The following is a 25,762-nucleotide window of genomic DNA, read 5'->3' on the forward strand; positions in this document are numbered from 1 at the left end:
ATCATCAGGGGAATAAGAGCTTAATTTACAGTAAGAGAGTAGGTTTATTTCACAGACCACATAAATGTAAATATACATAATATTTTATTTTTATAAGACAAATGTTTAAATATCGCGCAATGAATTTCCCAGCGTCTGCCTCTCACGCTGCAAAACCTACGTAACCAAAACACCATTTTGCTTAAAACATTTATTCTCACGAGAATTACAAATAATTCACATAAATGAGGACACAGCGAAACATACCCATTACAAAATTTACAAAACTATGACAGTGAGTGAGGCGTTGTTTTCTTTTAGATTATAGTTCATGTTCATGATTAGCATTCAGTTCCTTATTGATGACGGTTCCGATCATTGTATTCTGCCTCGCAAATTTATGCTTAAAGGACCAGACAGTTACTCGCTTACTGCCGCAAATGTTTCCGTTATACGTTATACTTATGGTGTACTAAAACAAAAGTTAAACCTGGAATTGCGCAGAGATTTTACCTGGAATTGGTTGTTGTAAATATAGATAAGTCAATCACAGGCGCTGATTTAAGGCTTAACTGATTAAGGGCTTGTTATTGATTGCAGAAATAAGAGACTTGTTGACAGCGTAACAAGTTTGACAACAACAGGACAGTTCAAACACTGCGACCAAATCAGTTTAAATCAATATCGGGCACCACTATCGCGAGTGGTAAAACCACATAAAACACCCAAGTGTTCACTACATGCGAACTACTCTGGGCCAGCCAGCGCTTTGCGGGACACGTCGTTTAGCTCTCGATTAGCTTAACATCGCCAAGGAGCAATTCGAAGAGATGATTCGTGAATACGTAACACGACGCTCGGATTCACCGTGGGCGTCAACGCTACATTTAGTGCCAAAGAAAGGAATGGTTGGCGGTCGTGCGGAGATTACCGCGCGCTCAATTCACGCACTATCCCTGATAGGAAACCGGTCCGACAAAGGACTGCACCCACCGGCTTGCAAGTGCTAAATTTTTTTTTCAAAAATAGGTTTAATCATACATCGCCTACAATCATATATAACTGTGTATGCAGGTGACCTTTGCAAGACGGCTGTAACTACACCTTTCGGAATGTTCGATTTCCCTTTTATGTCATTTGGACTTCGAAATGCTGCCCAAATCTTTCAGAGGTTTTCTAAATGAAGTACTCAGGGATCTAGACTTTATTTACTCCTACATTGATGACGTGCTCATTTACTCCAAAGACTCTGAGCAGTACTAACAGCATCTAAGACAAGTTTTTGACAGATTTCAAGAGTATGATATGCTCATTAACGTGTCAAAGTGAAGTTTTCGACAGAAAGTAGTCACATTTCTCGGATTTACTGTCTCTGAAAAAGGCACACGTCCCATCGACGACAAAGTAAAAACACTGCAGGAGTTTCCACCTCCAAAGACGGTTGGTGGTTAACGCAGATTCCTCGGCAAGCTGAACTTTTATCCAAGATTTGTGCCTCACGTTGCCGATGATCAAGCGACCCTCCAAGGCATGGGCATAAAATCAAAAGCTCCACTCCACTCACTTGGACTGAGCAACTGGGAGCTTAGAGTAATAACGCCAGCGTTGTCGAAATCCCTAAAAATCTCGGTTAAAATCCCCAAATTTGGGGAAAGCAAAGTTCATGTTCCCCAGAAATTCTCCACATCTCGAGTTTTCATTATTTATTACAAATACATCGCTTAAATATAATTATAATAAAGAATTAAGAAACTCAACATGTAATCATCTATTACGTTTGCTGTAAATGTAAACAGAATGTAAAATGTAAAGCAAATTATAAAATTAGATGACCTTAAATCGTTTATTTATTTTAATGAGATTCAACATTAATCAAACTTTGAAAAAAAAATATTTTTTTTTGCCTCACAAAATTATAATCATAACACATATATTTAGAAACATGTTATAATTCCCACATTTTCCCCACATAGTGCCAATCCTCACAAAATCCCCATTCTAGTTGAAATTTCCCGCTATTTGGGGGATTCCCCACAAATTGGCAACCCTGCAAGAGAGGCAAAAATCAAATTCATGTAGGCGTAAGCAACTTGTATTTACGCTCGTCGGCACGCACACAAACATACAAATAATGATGCCATGGAATAACATTTACCTCAAAAGTGGGAAAATTGTCTCTTGCTTAACTTATCATTAAATACTACCCAATTTTTATTCAATTCATATATGAACAAAAACATTTTAAAAAGCGAGTTTAAGTACGACTATCGAATTTTCATGAAAATTTGGATATACAAATAGCCTGATATTATCTCTGGATAAACACACGAAAAGTACATGATGACAATAAGGAACCTGAACCTGAAAGTTATATAATACACTTTGGAGAACTGAAGATGACTTTTTTAGTCAGTGCTAGTTCCCTGAAATAAGTTTAGTTAAGAACTTTTGAGTCTGAGCAAAACAATTTTTTTTAAATGAGTCCTGAATGAGTACAAGGTAAGGATTTTCACATGAAACTAATGAAGGTAATTACTAAATATATTCCATACATAGCTAACGTAAATTCCCTACAATGTTGAAGCGGCATTCTACATTTGTAGAAATTCTGCAACTGTCGCGATATTGCCTATTCACAAAAAATTACGTATTATAATTATTTTTAAACAGAATAGCAAAATGGGGAGAAAAAAATTCGTTGCTTTGCAACATTTTCGTATCTTGTTGCAACAAAATTAATTTTCATTCAGTTTTAGTGAATATTTACATAAAAATACAAATTGAAACGCGTTCTTTCTTGGTGGAATGTGATGTTAGTACCCACTTTGTTTGTCTGACGTATTTTTACTCATTTACCGCAAATTTCGTCATTTTTGGCTAAAATTCTTGAGTCATTACGCTTCCCTGGTGAGTTCTTTCATTCTACTAATTCACACATGCGTTGCTGTGCCGCCTGACGATTTCGCTACAGAATTTAAACGGCAAATAACGGGATACCGGATATCCGTTTCATAGCTATAAGCATTGCACAGGCTAGCGATGGGCAAGTCGAGTTATTTAACTCGAGTAAAGTTATTCCCACCACGAATCAACTCGAGCTACTTTTTTTATGAACTCGAGTTATAGAGAGAGTATGTACTTACTTATAGAGATTCATTCACACAGCGCATCGGTTACTCGTTCTCATTCGTTCGGCAACCTTCGGAGCATGCTCGAGTAGGGACGGACGATTTTTTGCTTTGAATCGATTATTTGGATCGTAATGGGTCATGCCTCTGAGGCGACTTGCGGATTGGATCTTAACCAAAATGAAATGAATGAATGAATTTATCCACTTGAATCGATATCATAAATATCGTTTCAAATTTTGTTATAAATAAAACACTTGACCATGACTTTGCCATAATAATATGCAAATATTTTTTTTGCTTTTCACAGATGCCAATCCTTTACATCTAACTAAACTTTTCAATAACAATGTCATTTAACTTAATGTCCTTCTCTTTATTTTTCGTTTCTGTTCTTGACGAAATTATTAATAAGATGAGACTTTGGTTTAAATTATGAATACGATCAAGACGATACGATTCGCCTTAATTTTGAATCGATTCGCTTAAAATGGCATTGAAATGAATCGATTAAAAAAATCTCTAGGACGCACGCTTTGAACCGATTATCATAAAAATCGAATCGGAATGTGCATTCCTACTCTCGAGCCGCGGTCGGCCGGTCAATAGTGATGAGAGACCGAACTATTGGTTAGATTGAGATCGAATCATCACACGATTCACGTCAACGAATACGATAAGGCTACCAAAGAAGGTTCTCAATTTAGTGCACCGAAAGAAGAACATAAGACTTAATTAATAGTATATTTTTTATTGGGACTAAAATGAGCCAAATGTAGGTAGTTAGACACTCAAGCTTTAGCGAAGGTTTGTATTACTCCGAGGCTTTATAATGGCTTTTATTTAGTCTCGAGGTGAAAACTTTACTTTTTACTTCGATTGCGAGAAAAAGAAATATTTCAATCAAACGAAAAAAAATATTCAAACACAGATACACGAAACGAATTTGCGCGGTAAAATAATATGGCGCCACTATCTGTGCAGAAAAGGTATGGAACTAATACCGAGCTGTTTTTTAGGCTCGGTTTTTTGAAGTAAATTAAAAAATTGGGTACTTTTTACTCCCTAGTTTTAAAAGATGTACTTTACTCCCGGTACATCAGGCTGTATTGATGTATTTTTAGAGCAAGAGAAGTGAATTTTTTTTAAATTGTATTTTAAACTTGATTTTAACTGACTAATGACGATTTTTTAAAATATTTTCTTATAATAAAACAGTCGCTTAGTAGAATTGTGTTTTAACATTTAAATCCATTTATTTGTCTATCTTTATTGGTGTCGATCGAGTTTAACTGTCTTGGCACTCATTCTACGCCTGAAATATAATTTCAATAACACGACTCATACATACTAAGGTCAATCGACTCGACTCGTAAATTGTCACTGTGCGTGCCCAACTCGGTGAATCGTCGGTTCTAGTTAATAGGAATGTATCGATTGCTCTGTCAGACATCGAGTCGAGTCTATTCGAGTCAGTAATCACATCAATCGAGTTGGAAAAAATACATACAATTCGTCCCATCGCCAGCACAGGCCACTGTTGCCAGATTAGTAGACTTGTGTTTGATCGGTCCTTAAAGGGAGCGATCCTAGTTAGTTCAATCGGTCAACTGAACTGGGTCGGTCTTCTAGTTCATTTAGTTTATCTAGTTCCTTAGTTAGTTAGTTAGTTCGTCTTGTCCTTGCTCGGACACTTAACGAACGCTACTAACTAGTCATTCATCATTATTCACATGAACTACTACGGACTTCTCGTATTATGAGGTCAATAGTACACTGTATTAAATATTTAAAAATACAATTTGTATGGAATAGGTACTATTTAATTTTCCTTCATATTTTACATGTTTAAAGACTGTTATTTGAACTAAATATCCTTTTTTTTTAACAAAACAAGAATTTGCAACGAGCTGGCAACGTTCAATCTTGCATCCCACTCCATATTGTACTAAAAGCAGTGAAAGATCGCTATTTGTCCCGCTCGCACCGCTCCTACAGAATAAAAGACAGGTGAACTATCTACGCAGACAGTTCCTAGTTCGTACTGAACTAAAAAGAACGATGAACTGTTAAAACCGTACAAGACGAACTAGTTCATGTCGGTCAGTGTCGGAATGTATTCAAAATAGTTCGTAGTTCATGAACTATACAAGCCTACAGATTAGGCGATTTTTCGCCATGTAGGCTACATTGAGGGGTCGCGCGGCGACTAAAAAAGTCGTCGGCGACTCGGCGATATTTAGGCTGTTTGAAATAGGAAAAGGCGATTTTAGGCTACTTAATAAAATCTCTGGGGAATTACAAATTTTTTGTGGGGAATGGACTCATTTGGGGGGTTTTAAGTATTTCGACGTATGAGGAATTGTTGCCGAACATTGAGGAATATGAATAGTCTTATTTTTCCAATTCCCCAATGTCCGACAACAAACAGAATTGTAAAATTGTTTTTCTTGATTTTTAGGGATTTTATGGCTTGGGCGACATAATATTGGCTACATTGGCGAATTAACTTCACAAAAGTCTGGCAACACTGTGGCAGGCTATCGTTTTTTACTATTCTATGATAACTTGTTTAATTTAGTAATTCAGAATGACTGTATTCGACGAAATAGAAATCGAAGACTTCGAATATGACGACGATGAAGAAACGTACTATTATCCTTGTCCTTGTGGAGATCGATTTGAAATAAGTAAGGTTAGAATTATATTTTGGTTCACAAATCATATTATTTGTAATATAGAATAAAATACTTTAGTTAGACAGGCACAGACTGTTTAGATCAATTATAATGTTTTGTTTCCAGGCAGAATTAATTGACGGCGAAGAATTGGCGACTTGTCCCAGCTGTTCCCTCGTAGTCAAAGTTATCTACGATTTGGTAATAAATATATTATTTATTATACATTTACCCACTACACTTGGTACTTCGGGTAACTGCTGGCTGGTGTCCGCAACTCGACGTCAAGGCGCCTATTTTTATACAATGTATTTCTATTTCACTATGTATTTGTTTTCTTGTCTATCCAGAACTTGTAAATTTTCAGGAAAAGTTCAAGGCAGAGGCCGAAGAAATAAAAAAAGAAGGTGGTGACAAAGAGACATTAAAAATTTAAGATACTGAAAATTAGTTTAGTAGAAGTGATTAACTATGATCAGTAAGTTTGAGAACTAAGAGGAAAGAAGACTAAAGAACTGAAGGACAAAAGGTAGGGCTTAGCCTTGAAAAGTGCTCAGACGACTTTGTCTTGTGATTACAGTGTGTGATACTCATTATTTTGTGATTATTTATAACGTGTTGCTATTATAATAATTAAAAAATAAGTTTTTGTGAAGTCCATATTATAGTTTTTTATCCTATATTTAGATTAGACAAAATTTTAAATTTTCCATATTTATTGATTGGTTTAAAAATTCTAAATTAACAAACATGTCATGTATTGCAAAAGTAATTACAATTATTATTGACAATTAATTAACCACTTTAATGTTAAGCAGAACAATCATAATTATTATTATTATTATAATTAGGGTGGCTTCATTTGGGGCCTATGGGGCCCCTCATCACTTCGACCATAAATGATCTATTGTGATCACCACTAATCACAGCTCGGAGCCAAGACCAACAGCATTAAGGAACTGAAGGACTTTCCTGGCTCCGACAGTCTTTGTCCTCTGGGTGTGGTGTGGCCTGTGCCTACCCGTATGGAACTTCTCACGCCCACGCCCGGGCAGCACTGGGTGAGGAGAAGCACAGGGAGTTTCATCCGCCTCTTGGCAGAGTCTACATTCTCTGTTTTCTCTCTGTCCAATATTTGACACGTACTTATTCAAGCCACAAAGCCTGTTAATGTTCTAGTCAGCATCCTGATGCCATTCCTGTCCAGTGACAGAGCTTCTCTATAGTGTTTGGCACTGAAGGCAGCTATCAGGGCTTTAGAATGCTCAAGATCCTTAGTCTGCAGCCACACGTCTTGGGAAACATGGGAGCTCTCGTTCAGCAAAGTGAGCTTTGCCAGGCTGTGTGCTATTCCTATAAAGGGCTCAAGACCAATGAAGGCCTCCCTAGCACCAGCCTTTGCCAGTTCATCCGCTGCTTCATTACCCTCGATGTCAGAGTGACCAGGAACCCAACGCAGGACTACATTATTCCTTTCCCCGAGAGTATTCAGTATAGTTATGCAGTTCTCTACAATCCTCGAAGTTTGGGTTACTGAGGTTAGTGCATACAGCGCGTCTTGACTATCTGAGTTCATAGACATATAATTGTTAATGTAGCCTCACTTCAGGTTTAGATCCGCACAAGCAATTATGGCGTATATTTCGGCCTGAAAGATAGAGGAGCGAGTCTGGGTCTCACGCCGCCGCCGTGTATACTACAGCCTACGTTGGGTCCCATCTTGGACTCATCGGTATACCAAAGAAGGCTACCATCCTTCCAGGTGAGACTGTAAGTTTCCCAGTCTTCCCTGGTTGGAAATTCTACCTGGTAGAGTTTCTTAAGTTTTGCTTGGAAAGCATGACATCAGAAGTCACTCCCAGAACAGGATGTTCCAGATTTGAGTCCTGGGCCGATCTCAATGTCTGGGAGAGCCATCTAGTCCTTAACCTGGTGGAGAGCCTATACATGCTGTTACCGGCCTCCTGTATGAATACATGCAGGGGAGTCAGATTCAGCAATGCATTTAGAGCCGCCCCAGGTCTAGTGGACATGACTCCCGTTGTTAGCAGGCACGCGACGCGCTGTAGACTGCCCAATGTGACAATAATGGTTGTTTGACTGACTTTGCCACTCCAAACAACAGATGCATATGTTACTATGGGCCTCACAATTGCCTTGTATAACTAGAGAGCCATCTTTGGTTTAAGAACCCAACGCTGTCCTACCATACGACTACAGATACCTAAGGCCATCTTGGCCTTGTTGACCGTGTTAGCTATATGACAGTTCCATCTTGGGGTTTGATCTAGGGCTACCCCTTAATATTTAACTTCTGCTGAAAAACTCACAGCCTTGCCATCAATCGGTTCCACTAGCTTGCCTAGTTTCCGCTTTCTTGTGAAAGGAACAATAGTTGTCTTGTCGGCATTCATAGATAATTCGTTATCTTGACACCACGCGAAAATGGTGTCAAGAGCTCCTTGCATAAGTGATGATATGGTACTTTGGCAGTGCACTGGAACTGTGATACGTCATCCGCATATCCCTGGGCGTCAATGTTCAGTTCAGCCAACCTATACAGGAGCTGATCGACAACAAGAGTCCAAAGGAGAGGAGAAATTACTCCACCTTGCGGGTAACCCCATACTGTGGAGGCCACAAGCCGGTCCTCGTGTAACGAGATACTGGCTCTGCGGCTTAAGAGCATATTTTACACCCATCTCGTAGTAGAAGTGTCTACACCTGAGCAGCTTAGTCCCTTTACCAGAGTACGAATGGGGGTATTGTCAAAAGCACCCTCTATGTCTAGAAAGGCACATAGTGCTATTTGTTTGTCCTCAAACGCTTTTTCAGCCCTGTCCACAAGGTGGAGCAGAGCTGTCTCTGTGGATTTTTCACTTTGATAGGCGCGTTGAGTGTGATGGATAGGTCTATATATTAAGGACGAAGCCCTAATGTGATTGTCAAGTACCTTCTCCATTGCTTTGAGCAAGAATGAGGTTAGGCAGATGGGTCTAAAGGACTTTGCAAGAGAGTAGTCCTTTCTGCCTACCTTTGGTATAAATACAACTTTGCACGTTGTCCATTGTATTGATATGTGTCCCCAAGCAAGACTGGCTCTATATGTTTTGACCAGGTACGGCAAGAGTACACTTATACTCTGCTGCAGTAAGGTGGGAGTACTACTGTCCTCACTTGGGGATTTGTACAATTTAAACCAGCTAATAGCCCAAGCCACTTTTCGAGGTCTAATAATGTTGGCGGCATTGTTCCAGTCCTCGTTGCGAGGTGTATGTACAATCATAATAGTCCTGCCCATGTTATGTAGTGGGGATATGAGTACTATCAAAATCCTACTGGACCCACTAGCGGAACCAAGAGTGGATCCGAAAGGGAACAAAATAACATTTGATCTATAAGGAAGATGCTCTTACATCTGAAGTTTAAGGAACTCTTGGTAGTCACCACAATGCCAAATTGATAGCGTGGCCCACTTGTCACATAAGTCACTTGTATTAGTATGGTTTCGTTTTAGTGACACTAATAAATGCCCATATTCTCTGTGTTCATATTTGTGTCACTAAAAAACTCTATGCCCCATCTCCTTAACTATGTTTAAAGGATTTTTGCAAGTTTTTATTTGATGTGTATTATTTGAAGTGATGAGTAATATTTCTCGAGTTGAAATATTGATTTCAGAATCAGTGAAGGTATAGACAGATCTAGCCTTCAAATTGGGAGTGATCAATTAAATATCCATCCAACACGCAGAACAAAGGTGCAAGTAATTACATCTACACTGTTCTCTCTACACTATTAATATAAATAAATACCATAAAATACAATGTCATCTCATCTATATTTTAAACCAGATTAAATATCTTATAACTAGAAGTTGAAATAATATTAAAAAATTATGTTATCAATTATCATACAGATGTCGATTTTGTTAGACACTTTATGCAAACCAGGCCATTGACATTTCACGTAACAATATTTTCACTGAATAACCTTTACGTAAATTAATAAAGCCTACGTTAGATTATTCTGGACCCGGATCTGCGGCGGCTGGTGAGGTATAATTCACAGGTATTCAGACGTAATAATTTGCGCAACAGAATCGACATCATTAGTTGAATATATAAAAGTCACTATTAATACCTTATTGATATAACAAACTGGCTAGCTAAGAGTACACAGTTATCTCTTTCTAAAACATCACACTAATACCTTTGTTCGTCAACTAGAATCTGATGACAAACAGTTTGTTTTTCATTACAGTACCTACATGTACTTCATTATACTAATTTTATTAGATTCCGAGAACCTAACTAACTATACACGATATTACAGGATTGAAATTTAAAGAATAAAGGTCATGTCTAAGAAAACAGTAAGAATATTGTAGTAATACAGATCTGTTAAAAGTCCGTGCTTAATTTATAGCAAAGAGAAAATAAATAAGATTTTCGAGGAACGACTAGACATCGTATAATTTATAAAGGAGAGGCTATTTATGCACCTATTATAAAACAAAACCGTCACTGAATTCATATCAGAGTTCTTAGGTTTTCGCGATTGTTAGGTATACATAGGAAATGAAACTATTTTTCCGGATTTCAATCACGTATATTTGTTTTTTACAAACAAGCCGACGTTTCGGGCCCTTTATGGGTCGCATGGCACCTTACCGTGACCATGATGTGTGTAAGGGGCCCAAAATGTTGTTTTCTTTGAAATATAGTTTCGTTTCCTACGTCACTGAATTATTACACCATTACGTGCGCTCTCATATATGTACACAGGATATTATGAAACGCGCGATATGTAATGATGATATATGCGTAATGCACTTTCGGTACACGTATTATTATTTAATTAATATAGTATTGGCTTCTATATGAAAGTGGAATTCCATTAACTATTCATTGATAAATTTAGTCTCATCCAACTTATCCCATTGTTTTCCTACAAAAAATATTGTGGCAGCTGTTAATTGCTTATTTGATCATAATATAACAAAGTAATTGTAGTGCTACAGTGTTCACATTAGTAGTATTAGTAAATTAGAGGAATGTGGAGGTGGATAATCTCAGATTCCTCACTGATCTAATTTCAATGGAATAATGGGATCTTGGACATTCAATATATATAGCAAGCCCGCTTACATCAAAACTATATCAATAAAAAAAATTAAACCTATTAAAACCGTTAATAAAGTAATTTTATATTCTTATAATTACTATTCCTATTGTTTGTTACAATTTAACAGAGATCTTGATTATGATTGTTACTTAGTATATGTATGTAGATTGAATTAGCCCATGTAGCAGTGATATCATTTGGAAGGACTAATTTGAGCTATCAAATGAAATCTAGATTATACAAACTAACACCTTTTTATCTTAAAAGTTTACATCTACTACATACTACATTAGCCGTAATGAAGCAATTTATATGTATAACAATTTTGTGTAGGTACAATTTACCTAGAAATGCATAATAATTTTCTAATAATATTGTGTAATAGTAAAAAAACTATATCTAATATAAAAGTTAATTACAAACTGGTACTTGGTAAACATGTACTTAATAGTGTTTTAGTAATACGATTTTTTTAATAGTTTATACAAGGCCAGGTACATGCTACTGGACGTGTTAAAGCAACAAGTTGCCCATTGTAAGAAATGTCCCACGCAAAGCAAACGTTTATTAAAAATTTCAATATAATCAATCACACCCAATCATACCAGTACAGTTACATTTTGGTGTGCAATGTAATTCGCTAAGCATAAATCGCAACTAGCATTTAACATAAAAAATAATATTTTATATCCATTACATCCATAAATAATTTTTAATGATGTGCATCACAGGTAAATAGTTTATCCTTCATTGCTAGTGTTCAGGCCTTATTACTATACTTATCTAAAAAAAAATACTTTATAAAGCCAAATCTCTTTTGTCTAATGTCTCTAAAGGTTTTTCTAAAAGTTATTTTTTCATTTTTTAATAATATTTGTAACATAAAACGTGTTTCGATGTCAAATTGGTCACGCTACAGTTTGATTTAAGGCTATCAATATTGCTTGGCTTGAAACACTGTGTATTAACAATAATTAGGTCTTGATCACTAGAACAGCACACCAATAGTGAAACTATTGTTGTTATGGCATGGCCATACACAGCTTTGCAATCACAAGTTTATTGTACTGAGAATGGCACTGTTGTCTATGTGCACCTCCTAACATGTTATTTTTATTATAAAATTACATTTTATATCACATACTCTGTCATTCTGGCAGCATGCCTTGCAATAAGTCTTCCTGCATATAAATCCTGTGACCAAGATCTAACCCTCTAGACATATTACTCTCATTTAGGCTCTTCTACACGGTTCTGGGTGGAACATTTGGAGCTGCAGGCTGAAGTGGTGTTGTCGGAGATGCCACTAAGGAAGGTGGTGGCGACAGACTAGGCGTAAGTATATTGAAGTGACGTACCGCGGCCTCCAGAGCCACATTGTTTCCACTAAAGTACGCTGAGACGGCATTGTGGAAGAGGAGTAATTGTTTGTTCATTACTTTCACCTGTTAACAGAAAAAATAAACAAGTCCTGCTGTAAAAAACCCTGATGCACTTTCTGACAAAGTATGTGAAACTATGCTAACCCAAAATTTATATAAAAAATAGCTGTAGCAAATCGCAACAGTCTTTACTAATCTTTTTGTACATATATTTTATATAATCTTTTTAGCAGTGTAGTTTTAGATTGAAATGAAATTTAAATGTATTTGTTTTTGGCACCTATTTCTTAGTTATTGTCATTGTTTGCTCTGTTTCGTTCATGTAAGTTCATTTCCTTTAGTCTTGCTCACTCTTCATTAGTACCCAAATCACATTGAAAGTCCGCTACTGCAGCACTAGCAAGAAACCAATGTTTCAGAGTTTCATATGAATGTCTAGCTCATATGTTCCCAAACTTTTTAGCTCACCGCCCACTTTTGGGTAAGACAAAAAAATTTCAAGGCCCACCACCACAAAAAATTATTAAAAGACTTATTTTTATATTAACTTAACACAAAAAATTTGAAGGAACAAACAAAAAATATATATGTAGTGTAGTTTCCATAGATAATTCAGGTTTTTTTTAATCAAATGTGGTAGTACCTCCTCGACAGCATCAACGCCCGCCCTCCAGTTGCTTCTGAGGAGCGTCCACTGGGAGGCGGTAGGGACCTCTTTGGGAAACTATGGTCTAACTAATTGACTTGGGAAACTATGGGCTAACTGGTGGCTGTAAAATCTACTTACTCTATTTTCATGTAGTAATTTCAGTTTGACAGCAGAGTCGTCACGTAAGCGTTCGTAATGTCGGCGGTGTCTCTCAATGTTAGCAAGCAATATTTCAGGGGGATTCCCTCCACTACCTTCTAACTCACTGCGATATGCATCATACTCTACCCTGTAAAAATACATGTATGAAATCAAGTATCTACTACTACTATCTTTATCTAAGTAACAGTAGTCATGTTAAATTGTTCATGGACAGATAATTTTATGCAATTTTAGTACTATGTGAGGCGCATTATAAGTTTCCGGAATGTATAAGAAAAAAATACTATAACAGGTGAGAAATTAATTTAGTGTTTTTAAAATATTCTCCATTAGCAGTAATACACTTTTACATATGAATGAACCAATTTTGAAAACATTTATGCCACTCCTCCGTGACAATCTCTGAAACATATTTTTCATAATCTTCGACAGCCTCTTCAGGTGATGAAAATCGTTCACCGCGTAACTGGTTCTTAATTTTTGGAAATAAATAAAAGTCACAAGGTGCAGGGTCGGGCTTGTACGCGGGATGGCTCATATGGTCAACGTTGTTCACCTTCAAAATTCATTTGTTTGTCTGGCCGTGTGAGAACTGGCATTGCCGTGGTGCAAGATGATACGGTGTTTACGGTTATTTTTACGGAGTTTGTCAATAACTTCCGGCAAACAAATGGTCGTGTACCAATCATTATTCACGGTACAACGATTCTCCAAAGCAACAGTAGCCACGTGTCCAGTTTTATTAAAAAAATAAGCAATCATCCGCTTAGAGGCACTTTGCACGCGCGCCACTTTGGTTGGTTTCGGCTCATCTCGAAAGACCCATACGCTCGATTGCTGCTATGTTTTGGGATCGTGATTATAAATCCATATTTCGTCACCTGTTACGTTGTCCCACACCAAATTTGACGCCCCTTCGTTGAATCTGGTAAGCATGGCATTGCACCAAGTGACGAGATCCGTTTTTTGAGCCTCATTCCAATTGTGGGATCCACCAAGAGCACAGCTTTTTCACACCCAAATGTTTGTGTAGTATTGATTGTATTTGACTCATGCCTATGCCTAAAGATGCCTGAATCTCATGGTATCTGACATGCCTGCCTGTTTTGATCATACGGCGCACAGCGTCGATATTTTTGTTGTTCACAGCAGTCGACGGGCGACTATCACGAAATTCGTCACCGAGATTCACACAACCGCGTTTGAATTCTGCAAACCAGCTGTAAATAGTCGTCTTGCATGGTGCTTCATTACCAAAAGCAGTTTGAAGCCGAGTGAAGCTCCGCTGAGCTGTTAAATTTCACTAAAAGTCGTAGAAAATCATACTACGAAAATTTTCACGAGTTAAATCCATGGTGATGGCGACAACCAATTTCTAAAATGTCGCCACAAAGTAAAAACAAGTGACAGTCAGATGAAACAGACTGTATTCTACAGCCAAAGAGTTCCATTTCAAATGTTGTAATTAAATTTTAAATATTGTTTATGTAAGTGGCCACTTCCAGAAACTTATAGTGCACCCAATGTAGCTGTAATATTCCGCATGTAGGCTCACCAGTAAAAGATTAAGATTTCTCACTACTCACCATCAATGCAGCAATGTTAAACTAAGGCCTAATGACTCACCTTGCAGCCTCATACTGTCTTATAGTAAGTAGTGTATCTTCAATAGTCTTGTTAGTAAGAGTGTTAAGAGAGTTGTTAAAAAAATGCAGTGCAGCAAGAAGAGTCTCTCCATTACGTGTCAAAGACCGTTGTGTATCAGCATTGTAGAGAAATCTGTGAAGAAGATTGTTATCATAATAATTTATTGCACTATAGATGTGAGTACTAATAACCATCCAAAAGATTTAAAACACTAACTGGTTTTGTAATTCAGGTGACTTTTGAGCCAGTTCAGCAAATGCTTCTCCAAGTGCTCTCTGTGACGCTCCTGCAGCAGCTAGCTGAGCAGTTAACTGAGAGCTCAGACGGAGCAATCCATTGTATTTGCGCTGAGTTTCACGTAATATCTCTATTTGAGCCTCCAATTCTGCATGAAAAATTTTAAAATACGAAATACTAGTTATCATGTTAAAAATGTGGTACAAATAAATTGAATATCATAATTCTTACCAGTGTCCACAGTCCTTGAACTTTTCCCAAGCTTTTCATATAATATCTGTTTAGTACATTTGTAAGTAGATACACCCCAATTCCTCAGAGTCTCCAGTTTGGTGGAGCCAGTGCGAAGCAAGGTACTTGATCCTGCTGCACCATTCTGTGACACGTCAGGAGGAGCTGTAAAAATCAACAATAATTACAATGACAAAAGGATACAACATTTTAAGTACTTACTTATTAAGTGACTTTTACAATATAAGCTGTTTCAAAGCTAGAAATTAGTGTGTGAGAAGCTTCACACATTTCAGTCACACAACATAAAATAACACTAATGTTTCAATGTCCATTACATTAGTTGGATAGTCCAGCAAAATTTCGTAAAATTCAAGCTTTTGAGGTGTGCGACTTTTATGGGAGTCAAAATTGCTTTGTTGACCTATTTTATATTAACATATTGACATTCTAATTTTCCTGTTTGTCACTTTGTTGCTGCAATTACCCAATAAACTTTTATGAAGTGTATATACGTTGTTTGTTATTGGTTACAAGCTTCAGTTAGGGTAATGCAATGACATTCTATATAATTTATGAATTATAAAATGTCTTTGTTGAGAATAAATTTGCATTAATATTTTTTACTTTTGCTTAATAAACTAATTTCAAGTGATAAGCATATCAACTATACTCATTATATTCGCCTGTTGCGTAAAACACGAATAACTCCAAAGCTACGATGTCTGGAAATTGTACTGAATGTATACTCGCCATATGCAGGTGGAAAAGGCATCGAACGTGAAGTGGGGAATTTAGGTTCAGTTCCTGAGGTAATAGAGTCGCTTGACTCGCGCAGAGGTGGCGTGTCTTTTAACATTTCGTGGATACTTCGCTCTGATTGCCTGACAACAATTCACAGAATCAATAATTATAACATTCACCGGTTACGGCGGAAGTTCACTTTGCAATCATTTTCGGTCATCAAATTACAACAGTCACAAGTTAATAGATTGATTTTTCAAACACAAAACCTAAACTCTAGAGAAATAAGTTTAATAATTTAACGTTCAACGATGTAACGCACCACTTTGACATTACGCCGGAAAATGTTAGTTATTTTAGGTAAAATGTTAAGTAACACTTAGGGTTTTTCATCAAATACAATCAATGGAAAGAAAAAGCTAACATTTATTGAAGAAAATGAAGATATTGCGAAGAAGGTTCTCCGTTATATCAACGAGTTTCATTGACTTTGACTATATATTTTGACGTTTACCAAAGACCAAAAAAGACTATTCCAAAGAGTACTTTTTAATTATAATTAGACCTACAAGTTACGACTCACTGATTAGAATTATAACGCATACAATTATTACTTTCCGGTATGACGAAAATAGTTATTTGTTATGCAAAGCTACAAAGTTGTTGATTGACGCGGGTGCTTGTATTGAAACCAGCAGGCATTCCATAAGTTTGTGGCTTTGCGTAACGGAAACACACGGCGACTTTTAGCAGCGATGCAGTAGCTGATCGTCTATCTCTTTAAGGTGGATTCACATTGCACAAATTCTGGCAATATAATGCCGCAATTTATCGCGTTGCGCGACATGACTTTGAGTTGACCAATCAGGTGCTGCGACCTTAGCTCCTAAACGCGATGCAAACACGCAACTGAAAATAGCTTATTACATCACAAGTGTAGCGATGCAATCGCGTGTTTGTATTGATGCAATTGCGAGTTTGTATCGATGCAGCCGCGCGTTTGCAAAATTGAAAAAGTTTGTTGCACAACAGTTCATCGTCAAGTTAGAATTTCAAAAAAATTTTTCCACGCAAACGTGGAAAGTCTTTCTGCTCTAGCGAGCTGAAAAGGATATTTTACATATCGAATTCTTAGGTTTTCGCGATTGTTACACATAGGAAATAAAACTATTTTTCCGGATTTACATTTTTCAAACAAACCGGCGCCGACGTTTAGGGCCCTTTACAGGTCCCATGGTTACGGTTTACTGTGGTGGTACAGTCTTCAACCAGTTATGTCTAATATTAATGCAAACCACCCTATTTTTTCACTATAGTTACAATAGATAGTAATTAAATACCTTATTTTTAATTTTACAAATAAAACATTCCAAATTACGCTATATTAAGTTTTACAAATTATTTTATTGAATGAATTTTTATTAAGTTCAATTTATTAGTAATTAATAATAGAAATTAGAATTAACTAAAACACATTAATTAGTACTGCAGTCTTATGTCTGTTTGGGATTTTTCATCAGAGGAAATACTGGATCCCAAACTCTCGCAGCATCCTCTATCATAAATCGGTATAGCAATGGGCTCTCCGGTATCTCCCGTTGTTGCCGATATTTTTATGGAAGACTTCGAGGAGCTAGTTTTACCCATGGCCCCAGCTAGGCCGAAGTTTTCAAACGGTACGTTGATAATACTTTCACAATATTACCTAAAGATAGCATACCTTCTTTCTTGGACCATCTTAATTATTTTAGTACTAAGATCCAATTTACTATGGAACAAGAGAATTGTGGTACTTTAGCTTTCTTAGATGTTTTAATTAAAAGAAATCCTAATGACACCGTAGGCCATACTGAATTTCGAAAGAAAACCCATACAGATAGGTATCTCAATGGTAATTCCCATCACCATCCTAGCCAGTTAGCTACCGTGGGCAACTCTTTGTTTCAGAGAGCACATGGTGTCAGCGACAGTAATCATCTGCTAGGTGAACTTCAGCATATAAAGTAAGTCCTACACGCATTGACTTACAATTATATGGACGTCGGGTCCGCGCTAAAAAGTGTACGAACTTATAGGACGTATTAAAATCGTATACAGAGCGTCATTCACGCTTTAGTCTTCGTTTGTTCGACTGACAGCGAAGCAAGCAAAATTAGACAGTACTGCGATGACATTACAATTTCAATTCAACGTTTTAGCTTTTTCATATTCCTTTACATGTCACTACGTTTAAATAGGTTGACTTGGGACATTTTTTTCGTGGCTTTTATATTAGACCCGTCGTCCATTTATTTGTAAGTCAATGCCTACATGCGAATAAGTTGAAGATTCCACGCCAATACCGCAGGCCCCGTGTGAAAGCACCAACAGTCGAGCGAAGACCTGCCATTTTACCTTATGTGAGAGGTGTTACAGACAAGATCGGAAGAGTCCTCTGGCGTGTATAATTAATAACTATTGTAACTATAGTGAAAAAATATTAGACATAATTGGTGGAAGATGTACCACCTAAGTCAACCGGGGCCCAAAACGTCGTTTTGTTTGAAAAAACAAATATACGCGATTGAAATCCGGAAAAATAGTTTCATTTCCTAGGATATTTTACACTAAGTAATATCATATGTTATTAGGTATCTTCCCACTTACTTATAAATATTTATATTGGTCTTCTTAGCCTCTGTTCCAGCGGTGTTTGAAGTAAATGGATGGTTATTCTCACGTGAATCAGCGCTCTCTGTTCGGCGAATCGAGCCTCGTAAACTATTTCCCCATAAGCAATGAATATTGGGCAATCTTCATTGTCCGCACCACAGGAGGATTCCACTACAATTACATTATTAGTTGTATTCACTACACTATTCTCTGCACTATTAGTCTGTACTTCTCGATGTTCAACAGTGATAGCTAATTGATATGTTGACGGAGATACGGCCGGCAACCGAGGCGTCACATGGAGCCCCCAGCGCAGCCGCGCTGCAAGAGAGGTGGCTGCGTCGGAGAATAGATGGAGTCTCGCGCTCGGTGCCGTGTGAGCCCTCGTTATAATGACAACAAATTTCAAGTTGTATAGTAATAACAGTCTCATAAACTCTAAAATAAATGTAAAACATTCGAATGCCTATACTTTTTTTACAATTCCTATGATCCAATGTTTTTCCCAGTAATCTTTTATATGTTTTTACAGGGTTTTCTGCTTGACTCAATTATATATATATAAAGCTACAAGTTTAGACTCACTGATAGAAATAGAACGCGTACTTCCCGATATGGTGGCAAAAACAAATTTATATCGTTGTACGTGGATACGTACTTTTGCTTTTTGCTTTGGAAGCAAAGAAAAAATTTGAGAGGACCTGAATGTGGAAAATATAAAGAGTGATCAACGGCCTGCAAAAACTATATATAATATATGGCGGGAATATTTGTGCATTTTTATGAGGTACACCCTGGACAATTTACGCCGGAATGAAAAAATGTTCGAAATTCAAATAGACAATATGGCCGCCATACAAAATTCAAAGTCGTTTATCACGGAGACTATTCGAGATAGATAGGAGGTGCTCGAAGGAATGTCATAGAAGGTAACACTGGTCAATTGCCTGGGTTAAAAAAATTCAAAATGGCGAATTCAAAATAGCGGCCGACGAAAAACTTGGTTCGATCCGGCTGAAAATCGGTATGATTAAGGACTCCTAAACATCCCCGGTTTAGGAGTCCTTAGTCATAATTTGGGGTCAAAAGTTTGTTTTCGCCATTTTTGAATATGGCTGCTATGTATAAGCGTTTTGTTTCATCGAAAATAGCTGCTGAAGGAGATCTGAGTATGAGCTCTGAGGATGAGATCAGAGGAGGAGCTCTGATTCGGCTTAAAATTGGTATGCCTAGGTCTCTAGAAGTGCCGAACAAAATTTGTTTTTACGAGTACAAGATCTCACAATTGTAAAAATGTAAGGCATACTTCCCGAGGTAGTGGAAGTAAGATACTTATAATAGCGTTCTTGTATCTCCACGGTCTCTCTGTTACATTCCTTTTTTTTAAGCTATGCCAAAGAGAAGTATTTAGGAGGAGAAAAAATGCCAAACTTCTGCCGAATGTCTTGTACTATGAATACCAGAATAACGATAAATCTGAGAGCAATACCCAGAATACTCAGACCAAAACCAACTTAGAGAAGTTAGTTTCTTAAATTGGTCCAAATCGGGAAACCTCCTCATCAAGCACCCCATGGCACTAACCGCTGTGCCACCGTAGAGCATGAGCACACCCCATAATCTGAACCCGACCACGCGCCGCAGGACGAGCCCGACCCCACCGTAGGTGGGGTACAGGTCTCGTATAATATATTGATCTCAATATAATTACTAGGTCTTTCATTGACACTATTCCGCCTAGTAATTTTTTGATGATGATCCTTATTTGTCGGGTCGGTTTAGCAGTAATATCTTTACTTTTCCCAACTTTACCCCTAAAGAGATAAATCTTTTTTTAAACTATCCTCTAATGCTGGTATTCTCTAATGTTTGGGTAATAAGATGGTTCTGAAGGAGTCTCATTGACAATGAGACCTTACGCTACCGTAGGTACTGCCTGGACGCTTGTACATTACAGCTATCAAAACAAGTCACTTAAAAACTGGTAAATTTCCCACACATTGGAAAACTGCTTTGTTAAACCATAACCGTTGAGGTGCCCGGGGCGACTAGCGCCGAGAAGGCCGACACCCTGGCGGCTATGCTGGAGGAGGTGATCGGGGGGCTGGCGACTGTAACGCGGCCTACCAAAACCGCCGATCTAAGGGTCACCGGTTTTGACGAGTCGGTGACCCCGGAGAAGATCCAGGCGGTGGTGGCCGCGAAAGGCCAATGTCCCCAGTCCGCCGTGAGCGTGGGAGCCGTCAGGCTTGCCCCCAACGGGAGGGGGTCAGCCATCGTCCGCTGCCTGGTGACGGCAGCCCAACGGGTGGCGGCTGCCGGCCGCATGTTGGTGGGGTGGTCCTCCGCCGGGGTCCATGTGATGGAGCCCCTCCCCATGCGCTGCTTCAGGTGCATGGGGATTGGCCACACCAGAGCCCTCTGCCCGGCCAGTGTGGATAGGAGCGGGCTCTGCTTCAGGTGTGGCCAGGTGGGACACTCGGCCTCCGGGTGCACGGCAACCCCGCGGTGCTCGGTATGCACCGCGGCTCGCCGTCCAGCGGACCACGTAACGCACTCCCCCTCCCACCAAAGGCAAGCCGGCGGGGACCTCAGGACCCCCCTATTTAGGGACAAAGTATGGAGCAGTAATGCCAGCACGCCACCATATTATACTGCAGGGCAACCTCAACCACTGCGCCAGGGCACAGGACCTATTGGTCCAGGCCATGGCGGAGTGGGGGGTGCGGTTGCTGCTGTGGCGGAGCCATACTTTGTCCCCCCGCGGGGGAATTGGGCGGGGGATCGGGAGGAGACGGTGGCCATAGTGGCGTCGACTGCCGGAAACTCCCCCCCTCTAGTGGTGAAGGAACGCGGGTCAGGGTTCGTGGCGGCGAGGTGGGGAGAAGTCATCCTAATTGGGGTGTACTTCTTTCCAAACCGCTCCCTGGCCCAATTCCAAGCATTCCTGGAGACCCTAGAGAGGGCGGTGAGGAGGGCAGCTCCGACGCCGGTGTTGGTGTTGGGAGACCTCAACGCCAAGAGCGCGGCGTGGGGTTCTCTGGTCACCAATGCCAGAGGGCCAGAGTTGGAGGGTTTCAAGTTTTTTTCCTCCTTCAATGTATGAGAGTAATAATTCACGCTTGGAACACTTGAAAGAATTTGACATTTTGAAATTCAGTGATTATACGTAACAATCAAACGCCTATGTTTAGTTTTATTATCAATTTGTAATAGCTTTATTAAATTAATTCACTCTTCTCATATAATTTCATATTGATAACAGGGCGTTTTGTCTACATTTTGCACTTATTTTGTGGTACTACTTTAATCAACAAAATGCACACTACATTTTGTTGATTAAAGTAGTACCACAAAATAAGTGCAAAATGTAGACAAAACGCCTTGTTATCAATAAATATCTATAATTTATTGAAATATACCGCAAACTAATCATTTCAATAGTACAACATAAGAAACCACAATAGATAGCGATTTCCGTTTCTTGACTTATATCGTAGTTTTCGCGATAACTTCTAAAACCGCACGTATTCGCAGCTGATTTTTATAAATGTTATTTATGAATATCTGAGCTATAAAACAGCACCAAATGTAAAGCACCAGGAGACATCGGTAACTGTCAAAAGTCTCGATGAATTTCAAATACGTACCTTTTTTTTCCTCACATTTTGTATTTTTTTTTATAGAAAAATAACCAAACAATCCACAACATTATAATTGCTTTAAAATCTATATACTATGGGCTTTTTAGAAATGCATAATACTTTATATATATTCGCACAAGTTTTTGAAAGAAATGTATTTTAAAGTATTGAAGCGAACAGACCTGAAATAGACAATCTTACGAATTACAATTTCTCACATTTAAAAATATGTATTCCAAATGCAATTCACGCAAAATTACTACATTATATTAAAGTACCACTCTAACACAATAAAAAAAAAATTAAAGTGCGTCAATAACGACTTAAGTAAAAACGATTTTTGATATGCCGTTGTTCTATCATTTTCCATAGTGCGCCTCTCCGTTGGCGCGGGAGCCCTGGCGTAAGCTAGGGCGGCCGGGCGGCGTCGCCGCGTCGTGGTGAATGTTCACTGATCCCACGGCGCCGACTCAACCGGCGAGAGGGAAACCCGGGGGGGTTTTAGTGGGGTAGGCCCTCCAGTCTGGAGGGAGAGTCCCCACATAACCCCTGAGTCTCCCTGGGCTCAGGGGTATCCATAAAGATTTCCCCCCGTCGAAAAAAAAAGGGACTTAAGTATGATTTCGAGTGTTTTAAACCATACTCAAATCCTGACTTGAGCATTGAGAAGAGTTCTAGAATACGACCCTGAATTGGTTAAAAGAAACAATCAAACATTTTAGTCACATATTTTATTTAATATCGAATTGATACTAAGAAAATAAATCATTTTCATTGTTTTATAGTAATGATGGTAATGCAATAATTTCTGTATTCATATTTTTTATGTGCGTTTCGACAAAAGTTGTTGTATGTACCTGTAGTACTTGGTTACCTAGATAATCTTTCCTTTATTTCAACTTCTAGAAGTTGGAATAAAGGAAAGAAAAATAATCTAAAGAAGTAGTAGTAGAATCTAGAGATTGTATTGTAGACAATGTATACAGAAATATTATACTTATCTAGGTACTATATTTCCACTGCAGTTTAGATATCTTCCTCTCCAATTTAATCTGATTTCCAATCAAACTGAATTAACCATACGTATATTAACTTACACTTTAATAATACCCAATAATACCTACGCATTATATTTATACGCATATTTGCACATACTTATTATACAATTAAATTGGTATAGCTTTAATAACGATATCAGTACGAAACTGGTAACTTTTTTACTATTACTTAATAGATACAAAGGCGTGCATTAACATTTACCTATCCTATCAATATTTATAATTTTGCGACTAGAGTAAACTACTTTTAAAGGATCTACAGTTACTTAGACATGCTGATAAACGAGTAAACTCTTACGCCTACTATTGCTGAAGAAGGATTCACACTCCTTGAGTGAATTGGACTCTGTTTGTTATAATAAGAGTAAAAACAAAACAGAATTTAGTTTTTTTAAGGGACTCAAAATAGCGTTCTATGGGACTGGACATTTGGTGGCAACGACTTTTTGGCTCTTATAGGTACAATGAAGACATAACAACACATTTTGGTTTCATTACAATGCGTTTTGGTGGATCTTCAGTTAATTATATGAATCTGTGGCCAGACTTTAGTCAGTGAGCGTCAGTTGCTAAATATCAGTTTTTACAAGTACCTATTATTGCAGGCTTAAATACTAGTAATTCAAATACAATTCAGTATTTTAATCAATTAGTAATTCATTGTAACATACCTACGTACTTAGAATAATAACGCATAGAATGATAGTTTCATATCAAACGAACTGTCACAAGTGAGGCAAAAACCAAATTCATGTAGGCGTAAGCAACTTGTAACTACGCTCGTCGGCACGCACACAAATATACAAATAATGATGCCATGGAATAACATTTCCCTCAAAAGTGAGGAAATTGTATCTTGCTTAACTCATCATTAAGTTAAAGGTGCCTACAGGTTTGCCCGACATTGTCGATCAGGTGCCTACAGATGTGCTCGATTTTGTCGATCGACAATGTCGATCAGGTGCCTACAGATATGCTCGGTTTTGTCAAAGAAAAACGAATATAGCACTTATTTGTAAATCCAAGGTGGCGGACACGATTTTTCAAAATATGCTATATGGGTATCCTTTTCGAGGTATTTGGGGATGCTCATTACGAATATGGCACTCATTTCTAAATCCAAGATGGCGGACACGAGTTTTCAAATAAATGCAATATGGGTATCATTTTCGAGGTACTTGGGGGTGCTCATTACGAATATGGCACTCATTTCTAAATCCAAGATGGCGGGCACGAGTTTTCAAAAAAATGCAATATGGGTATCATTTTCGAGGTACTTGGGGGTGCTCATTACGAATATGGCACTCATTTCTAAATCCAAGATGGCGGGCACGAGTTTTCAAAAAAATGCTATATGGGTATCATTTTCGAGGTATTTGGGGATGCTCATTACGAATATGGCACTATTTGTAAATGCAAGATGGCGGGCACGATTTTTCAAATAATGGCAAGTTGGGTATCGTTTTCGAGGTATTTGGGGGTGCTCATTACGAATATTGCTTTTGTTTGAACTGTCGTGTTTGCCATCTTGGATTTAGAAATGAGTGCCATATTTGTATTGAACATTCCCAAACATCTCGAAAACGATACCCAACTTGCCATTATTCGAAAAATGGCGCCCGCCATCTTGGATTTAGAAATAAGTTCCATATTCGAAACCTAAAGCCGAAAATGCCATAAGCAAACATTAAAGAAAATAACTGTTAAAATAGATTAAAAAATCGCTTAAGAATGCTCCCCTTTTAAGAAAATAAAATATTTCAATATAAAATATTTCGCTTGAGTTACGAAAAGAAAGACATATAATAAGCTATCAAAGTTGTACTGGTGGTGCCAACACTATAGTAGAAACAAATGTATACTGTAAATTTGTTGCAATATATGCTCCTATTCAAATAAAATTAAAAGAAATAATTATTCAATAAAGCATGAACGCAGAGCCGTTAAAAGTATTATAAAATAATTAAGTGTCCCAATCACTTTCATCACAAGTTAACGAAAACATTTAATGTTTATTCAAGTAAATATTATTGTTCAAGATGCGCAAATAAATCGAAATTACAGGCACCACTAAAATTTACGTAATATAATTATTTTGAAACAGAATAGCAAAATGGGGAGAAAAAAATTCGTTACTTTGCAACACTTTCGTATCTTGTTGCCGCGAAATTATTTTTCTGTTTTAGTGAATATTTACATAAAAATATGAGTTGAAACGCATTACTTACTTGTGGAATGCGATGTTAGTGTCTATTTTATGTTTGTCTGTTGTATTTTTACACCCATTTACCGCACATTTCGTCATTTTTAGCAAAAAATTTTGGAGCTGTTCGCGGTGCAATATGACCTTGAGCACTAACAGCCCGCGCGCTCCTGGGTGCGCGTTTGGAACCCTCTAACTTGCCTCACTTAGCGTGTGCGGGCTAGGTTTCTATGCGTTATTA

General features: G+C 38.0%; 2 protein-coding genes across 3 annotated transcripts; one reads left to right on the top strand and one right to left on the bottom strand.

Moving 5' to 3' along the window:
• Nucleotides 1-5,624: 5,624 nt before the first annotated feature.
• Nucleotides 5,625-6,457, top strand: LOC113227714 (DPH3 homolog). Its single transcript, XM_026460704.1, has 3 exons — nucleotides 5,625-5,802; nucleotides 5,912-5,986; nucleotides 6,153-6,457. Exons 1-3 carry the CDS (start codon nucleotides 5,698-5,700, stop codon nucleotides 6,219-6,221), a joined length of 249 nt encoding a protein of 82 aa, XP_026316489.1. The 5' UTR covers nucleotides 5,625-5,697; the 3' UTR covers nucleotides 6,222-6,457.
• A 5,332-nt stretch (nucleotides 6,458-11,789) lies between these two features.
• Nucleotides 11,790-16,665, bottom strand: LOC113227701 (arfaptin-2). 2 transcript variants are annotated; one of them, XM_026460688.1, is made up of 7 exons: nucleotides 16,548-16,665; nucleotides 15,974-16,104; nucleotides 15,221-15,385; nucleotides 14,969-15,137; nucleotides 14,732-14,884; nucleotides 13,082-13,232; nucleotides 11,790-12,357 (listed from the first exon to the last, which is right to left on the bottom strand). In XM_026460688.1, exons 1-7 carry the CDS (start codon nucleotides 16,565-16,567, stop codon nucleotides 12,157-12,159), a joined length of 990 nt encoding a protein of 329 aa, XP_026316473.1. In that variant the 5' UTR covers nucleotides 16,568-16,665; the 3' UTR covers nucleotides 11,790-12,156. The 2 variants fall into 2 exon arrangements, with proteins under 2 accessions (XP_026316473.1, XP_026316479.1); XM_026460694.1 differs by lacking the exon at nucleotides 16,548-16,665 and adding an exon at nucleotides 16,287-16,364 and having other exon boundaries at nucleotides 11,791-12,357.
• Nucleotides 16,666-25,762: the final 9,097 nt, after the last annotated feature.

Source organism: Hyposmocoma kahamanoa, unplaced genomic scaffold (genome assembly GCF_003589595.1).
Source record: "Hyposmocoma kahamanoa isolate Upper Pololo Valley unplaced genomic scaffold, ASM358959v1 100021, whole genome shotgun sequence".
NCBI classification, from domain to species: Eukaryota; Metazoa; Arthropoda; class Insecta; order Lepidoptera; family Cosmopterigidae; genus Hyposmocoma; species Hyposmocoma kahamanoa.

Excerpts from the sequence above, each read along its gene's own strand:
- LOC113227714 (XM_026460704.1), top strand. The coding sequence starts at position 5,698 with ATGACTGTATTCGACGAAATAGAAATCGAAGACTTCGAATATGACGAC. Across the intron at positions 5,803-5,911 it reads ATCGATTTGAAATAAGTAAG|GCAGAATTAATTGACGGCGA; the intron begins GTTAGAATTATA and ends TTTTGTTTCCAG. Across the intron at positions 5,987-6,152 it reads TCAAAGTTATCTACGATTTG|GAAAAGTTCAAGGCAGAGGC; the intron begins GTAATAAATATA and ends GTAAATTTTCAG.
- LOC113227701 (XM_026460688.1), bottom strand. The coding sequence starts at position 16,567 with ATGCGTTATAATTCTAATCA. Across the intron at positions 15,386-15,973 it reads GCCTTTTCCACCTGCATATG|CTCCTCCTGACGTGTCACAG; the intron begins GCGAGTATACAT and ends TGATTTTTACAG. Across the intron at positions 14,885-14,968 it reads TCACCTGAATTACAAAACCA|ATTTCTCTACAATGCTGATA; the intron begins GTTAGTGTTTTA and ends TCTTCTTCACAG.